Raw genomic sequence first — 6,837 nt, 5'->3', positions numbered from 1 at the left:
ATATGCCCGAAATCATTTTCAAATGTTAATGTCACGTATTGATCTTTCGAATAAAAAAAAAATTTGATTACAATTTAATTTTTTGTGTTATTGTTTACAATTTCAAGTTCTATCGGGCTTAAAAAAACACCCATATTTACATTTTTTAAAGCTTTTAAACTTTATTAATCATTCTCATAACTGGCAGGTAACTTGAGGGTAACCTATCTTAATTTCAACTTATCTGGGTAATCTAGATAACTTTAGTTAACTTGAAATGTACACCAAAATAGGTTTTGATGTTATTCGTGAAAAAATTTAAGTTAAGACTGAGATAGATGAAACGGGCACTAACCGATGTATATTTTAAGTTTTGGCTCTGAGCAGTGAGTGGGTGGGCCATTAATATATTAATACTTACTGAGAGAGCGAGGTGGTTGAGAGAGGTCAGAAGATAGATCAGAAAAAGCGACATGTCGAGAACCTAGGTGAGCTGACTTGCTTGGCTTACTATAAATTGTATAGTACTAACCGATCTCTCCACTTCTACAAAGCAGTCAGTCCAGTTCGGCCGAGTCAAGGACAGCAGGACTGCAATCGTCATTTCTAATTTTAATTCATATGAGGAAGTAAGCGGGTAAAAACTGGTTTATCCTCATTTTGAAACACTACTCACGCTCGAATCCAAAACATTTAGATTTATTTTTAATATAATATATAAATAAATACTTTATAGCTTATTGCCTTACTGATGTGCTAACTACTTCCATTATTATATGTATTTATATAAGGTCCAATGCTCGCTTTCCTCGATTTTCAAAAAAGTTTACAATTACGACGGACACGAGCGAATACACGCTGGGTAAGTATTATCTAAGGGGGGGGGCGAATGGGCCGAGTACCCGTGGCTTATTAATTATCACAATATGTACATCGGGAACGCAGTTATTTTGGAGAAAGTTAAAAGATATTGACGATCGGATAAAATTGTGGTGGACAGGTCGTTTGTCCGGTGTAAGATCATGGTGGATACCATACGAGATGCCCAGCGACAGAAGGAGATGAGGCTCCTGCACCACCAAGGGAAAACGAATCATCGGGGGCTTGGTTAACTCATCAGGTGTTATATAACTGCAAGGTTTGTATAAGCTACAAGTAGGAGTGCAAGGAAAGAGGAAACACCAACCGCTTATACACCATTGAAGGAACTGCAGGTAGACTCCTTCACTTGGAGAGGATACAGGTGGATTGCTGTTATAGATTTGTTCACTAAGGCCGCTAGGGCATATCAAGTTCAGGACAGATCATCGGAGGCAGTACTGGTAGCGATTCGGACTTGGTTTCAATTTTATGGTTTTTCTGATTGCATTGAATTAGTTGGAGACAGGGAATGCCAGAATTAGGGCGGAGATGAATCCACTGGACGTTGTATGGCACCTCAACACGCCCGTACTTCCCAAGAGCAGGGGAAGCATGTAGTGGATGCATAGCTCACTCAGTGGCCATCTGAGGGTATTTCAGATGGTGAATGGGGTTACTTGGTGGAAAGAGTTTGGTCAGTACAGTCTGGACATTGTATACGAAGCAGTGAAGAGAAATGTTGTAGTTGACTGGTTATCGCGGGCCATAATGTTGAACGCGATAGAAAAAGACAAAGGGGAACCATACGCGAGGTATGCGGCAGTTTCTGCAAGAATGGACATCTGGAGTGGAGGAAGAACAAGATATGGTAGAAGATACCGACTTAGAAGAAGAATCGTCGGCAGGGAAGGGCCAACTGGATGAAAGCCAAACAGACATTACTGAAATTGATTGAAACAAAATAATAATATATATACATATACACAATATATATACATATAGTATGTATATATATATATATATATATATATATATATATATATATATATATATATACACACACACACACAAACATACACGAACACATACACACTTATTTACTTCATTTCATGTTATTCTAGGGGCTAGTTGTTATATGCATTCCATATATAATTAAGACGCCTGTTAGCAGCCATTCAAAAGGTTTCAAAGAATTGTACTGGATGAACTTGCTTCTACAAAATTTTCTTACTTGTGTTAGTTTTCTTGTATTTTTTAAAAAAGTTCCATAAACATTTTATCTCATTGTGGTATATAAAAAATAATAAAACAGATTGGTAATAGATGTATTTAGAAGATAATGAATATAATATATAAACAATTTCAAATAATAGCACTATTAACATATGTAATTTGAGCTATCCTTTTCTTTTCTTTTCTTTTTCTGTTGATTTTGATTTCAAGTATAAAAAAATACAATCATACCTTTTTTTTTAAAGATACACGTTAAGTTTTATGTAATTACACATTGCAACATTTATACATAATATTTTAATCTGATATTTTACAATTATTGACTGTCTAAGCAATATGAGGTATATAGTAATAAAGTTTATTTTTGAAATGAACATTAGACTTATTTTTAATAGGATATCGAAATTATTGCTAATTTTATTAAGTGAATATATGACATACATATTATAAGTATATACTTACATAATTGAATATCTCTAGATAGCTAAGAAAGGGAAACAATGCTATTAAAGATACCGTTTTGATTTTTTTTTTTCAGTTATATTTCATATGAAAAAATAAAATTACACTTTTTTTCTATATACATGAAGCTTTATACAATTACTTACATATCACAACATTTGAACATCATACTTTAAATTAATATTTTACAATTAACGATTGTTTTAGCAATAGTATGAGATGTATAGAAATAAACTTTATTTTTAAAATGAAAATTCATCTTATAGGATATAAATAGAATTATTACATTTCATTAAGTTAAAATATATTATATACATATTATAATTATATTATTAACTATAATTATGACCATATATACCATGGCATATATAACTTACGTACTTTACAATAAGCGTCAATTATTGTTTGCAATTATCCATTTATGGATGTATTTTCAGAGTCCAGTTTTACATTTACTCAATTGAATAAAGGAGTTTAATTGATGAGATAAGCTAGCAGTAAAAGGAAGCCAAAAAGGCTAGTGTTGTGATGGACCAGGAGCTCTTCACAGGAGTAAGGAGCAGTATAAGATATCCTCTATCTGTCTTCTCTTTCAGTTTAAATTACAATTAGTGGGTATTCCTATTAACCTCAAAGTAATCCTAAGCACCCAAAGCATCATCTTTTCGGTTTCACTTTTGCTTTGCTGGAGAGTTGGGTCATGCCATCCCCCTGCAGTTAGTCCAAGGTTTAATCTTTCCAGGTTTGTATATAATTTATGTTATAAGAAAACATCGTGCGGCCATAATACACCAATATATACTTATCTAATGTTTTAGTGGTCATTCGACGTATAATTTAATCCTATATTTTTTTATAAACAAATTATGTTTTTGATTAAGTGCTTTGATTTTGAGTTCATACTTTTAAAATGAATAGAGTTAATATAAAGAACAATATCAAATTTTACTTAAGTTTTCACAAAACAAATTCTTATTTTACTGTACTAAAAATGAAAGTCTTTACTTAAGATGTAAAATTATGTCTGAAAAGGGTTTGACCTCTGTAAATAAGACGTTAATGTGATGTTTAGAGAGGTATCCGAAAGATATCCTATAACCTCTTGGTGCCCCCTCCAAGAAGCACCATAGTTCAATGCTGTGAAGCCCCAATTATCTTCTTTTTCCTTATTAGCTCGGTGCTGTCGAAGAAGTTTCACTATTTCTAAGTGACCTCTACTAGCACTGCGGTGTAGAGCATTCCTTCCCTTCACATCAGGCCTCAAACCGTGGATTCCATATTCTAAAATCAATGCTACAACATTAGTGTGGCCTTCCCTGGCCGCTAAGAACAAAGGAGTTTCCTCATTGCTATTGACTGAAGAGCCAAGGCGACGATCTTTCCTCAGTAGCATTAATATTATTTCCAAATTACCATTCAATGCAGCGTAATGTATTGGGAGATTTAAAAACTTATCTCTTCCATTTTGGTCACCTCCATGTGATAAAAGCACTTCTACACAGCCTGAGGAATTATCTCTAGATCCAATATGCAAAGGAGTCATGAGGTCAAAATTTAATGGGTTAACATAACCATATAGCACTTCTGTAAGATTTGAAACAATGTCTTTTTCACTTTTTGTGGATTTATCATGTCTTTGGCAAGCCAGATGAAGGGGCGTACTGCCGTTTTTGTTTCTAATTAAGGGGCTTAACCCATACTGAACCAATAATTTGACTACATTTGATTGTCTTTCTTTTACGGCGTAATGTAAAGGCATCATACCCTCAATATCTGATGTTTTGAAGTCTGCTTGTTCCTTCAATAACATTTCCACGATTTCATTGTGACCCTTGAACGATGCAAAATGAAGCGGAGTTTTGAGGCCATTAGTTCTCGCTTCTTTGTTGGCACCAAGATTTAATAACAATTTAACTATTTTTTGCGAACCACTAAAAGCAGCATAGTGAACTGCAGTGTATCCATCATTATCAGCATAATCTAAGGCAGCTATAGGATGGGAAAGTAGTAGGCGGGCTATTGGAAGTGAACCGAGTCTGCAGGCGATGTGTAGTGGAGTCGTGCCGTTGATATCGGCAGAATCCTTATTAGCTCCAGAATGTGATAGCAATTCCACAACTTCGACATGGCCCTCCTCACAGGCGTAGTGGAGTGGTGTATATCCTCGTTCGTCTCTTACTTCCAATGATGCCTTGTTAGTTATCAGCAGCTGAACTATTTCCGTGAGTCCATGATAGGAAGCTATGTGGAGTGCTGTCAAGTTATGAATCTGTGATGCATTATTCTTAGAGGTAATAAACATGACCTGTGAATAAGCATTTATAAAAGTTGTGAAATTCTTACTTGCTACTTGTATTGTACTTTCTTTCAGAATTAATTCAACCAAATTCACATTTTTCGACATGACGGCCGAAGAAAGGGGAAGGTTACCGTGGATGTCTTTCTTTTCTATATTTGCTCCGTATTTTATGAGTAGTTTAACTTCTTCTATAAAATTCATACCGATTGCATAGTTTAGTATAACAGTTGGGTAAGATTCAAAATTTTCTGTCCTATTTAATAAAAGCTCTGCGAGTTTTAACACTTTTTTTGAAATCGCATCGAAAAGAATTTTTGATCTTAGGAAGCTATTATCTTCGACTTTAGCTCCCTTATCTAAAAGCAGATTTATTATTTCTTCAGATGATTTTAAAAAAGCTACATCTAAAGGTGTATATCCTTCTTCACTCATTACATTGGGATCTGCATTGTTAGATAAAAGAAATTCAGTTAACTTAGTATTATTCCTTTCTATTGCTAAGTGTAAAGCTGTAATGTTATTACAACCTGTTCTATTAATGTTATCTCCGTAATCTAACAAGGTCTTTAAAACGTCAATGTTTAGATTATTAGCGGCCCGATGGAGGGGGGCATAGCAAATGTAATCTTGGATTCCTAGACTGGCGTTCTGGGATAGCAAGTAGCCTGCGACAGCATCATAACCTATTTCAGCAGCTTCATGTAACGCCGTTTGATCATAAGTATTTTTTGAATTCACATCAGCCCCACGTTGTATTAAAGTTCTCATTACATTTATTATATCTACCTCTACGGTTTGAATTTTTTCCGAATGTTTATTTTTCATTTCAGTATCAATCGAATTTAGAATTATTCTGGATTCATTCAAATTATTACTATTAATACTTATAGCTAAACCGAATGGCGTGTTTCCTGTTGCGCCCTTTGTATTAACATTTGCACCGTATTCCAGAAGTTGGATAACTATTTTCAGGTTTTTGCTCATCATTGCGTGATGTATTGCTGCATCATGATAAGCATCTCTGATATCTACACTCGCGTTCCTTGCCAATAATAAATTAACAATAGTTTCTTGCCCCTTCCTAGCAGCAATGTGTAGTGGCGTTCTACCAAACTCTCCCTGGCTGTCGATAGAACCACCGTGATCTAGAAGTTTTTTAACAACTTTTAAATTCTCATTGGATACTGCATCATTTTTTTTAATTTCACCAGCAAGCATTTTATCAAGTCCATCCAGATCCCATATGAGTAGACTCGTAATATCTTTAATATTAATATGTTTCTTCACATCGTTCAGATTTCCATAAGATACTGCGTCATGCAATGGTGCGTTATTAACCATATCTTTTATGCCCAGACTTGCATTTCTTTCCAGCAATAAATGAACAATGTTTTCATAACCTGCAAGGCTGGCAATATGCAAGGCTGTTCTACCAACGTCTTCCCGACTATTGATAAAAGCTCCATAATCTAAAAGTTTCTTCATAGCGTTGAATCGATTATATACTGCTGCATAATGTATTGGAGCGTAATTCATTTTATCTTTTGCATTAACACTTGCATTTTTTTCCAACATAAAACTCACTATATTGTCGTCACCCATCATTACAGCAATGTGAAGAGGCGTATGTTCAAAAGATGTTTTATTATTCATGGTAACGGTATAGTTTAGAAGTGCGATAACTATATTCCGATTTCTATTTAATTCATTGTACATTTCAAAAAGGTCATCAATAGCCCAATAATTAGGAATTTCGTTCTGTTCGTACAATATTTTATTTGTTAAATTAACAATATTTTCATAGTTTTCATAGTTCATAGAAAGTGTGTAATACAGCGGTGTTCGTCTAAATTTATTCTCCGTATTTCTTCCCTTATCTATATATACCATAACTGCATAAAAGATTCCATATAATAGTGCTAAATCAATTGGAGCGTTGCTATGATTATCCCTGACATCTACACTTGCATTCCTTTCTAAAAGTAAATTGACAATATTTTCAT

The 6,837-nt window shown here is 34.2% G+C and overlaps 1 protein-coding gene across 1 annotated transcript; it reads right to left on the bottom strand.

Annotated features, from left to right (window-relative positions):
• Positions 1–1,901: 1,901 nt before the first annotated feature.
• LOC136796881 (serine/threonine-protein phosphatase 6 regulatory ankyrin repeat subunit B-like) lies at positions 1,902–6,831 on the bottom strand. The gene has a single exon (XM_067051900.1). It carries the CDS (start codon positions 6,722–6,724, stop codon positions 3,554–3,556), a length of 3,171 nt encoding a protein of 1,056 aa, XP_066908001.1. The 5' UTR covers positions 6,725–6,831; the 3' UTR covers positions 1,902–3,553.
• Between the last annotated feature and the right edge of the window lie 6 nt (positions 6,832–6,837).

This window comes from Halyomorpha halys, unplaced genomic scaffold (assembly GCF_000696795.3).
Source record: "Halyomorpha halys isolate HHAL.00 unplaced genomic scaffold, Hhal_1.1 Scaffold1258.1, whole genome shotgun sequence".
NCBI classification, from domain to species: Eukaryota; Metazoa; Arthropoda; class Insecta; order Hemiptera; family Pentatomidae; genus Halyomorpha; species Halyomorpha halys.
Note: the sequence above shows the minus strand (reverse complement) of the source record. Positions and strands in the feature narration are given on the sequence as shown.

Coding starts and splice junctions, on each gene's coding strand:
- LOC136796881 (XM_067051900.1), bottom strand. CDS start 6,724: ATGGTATATATAGATAAGGGAAGAAATACGGAGAATAAATTTAGACGA.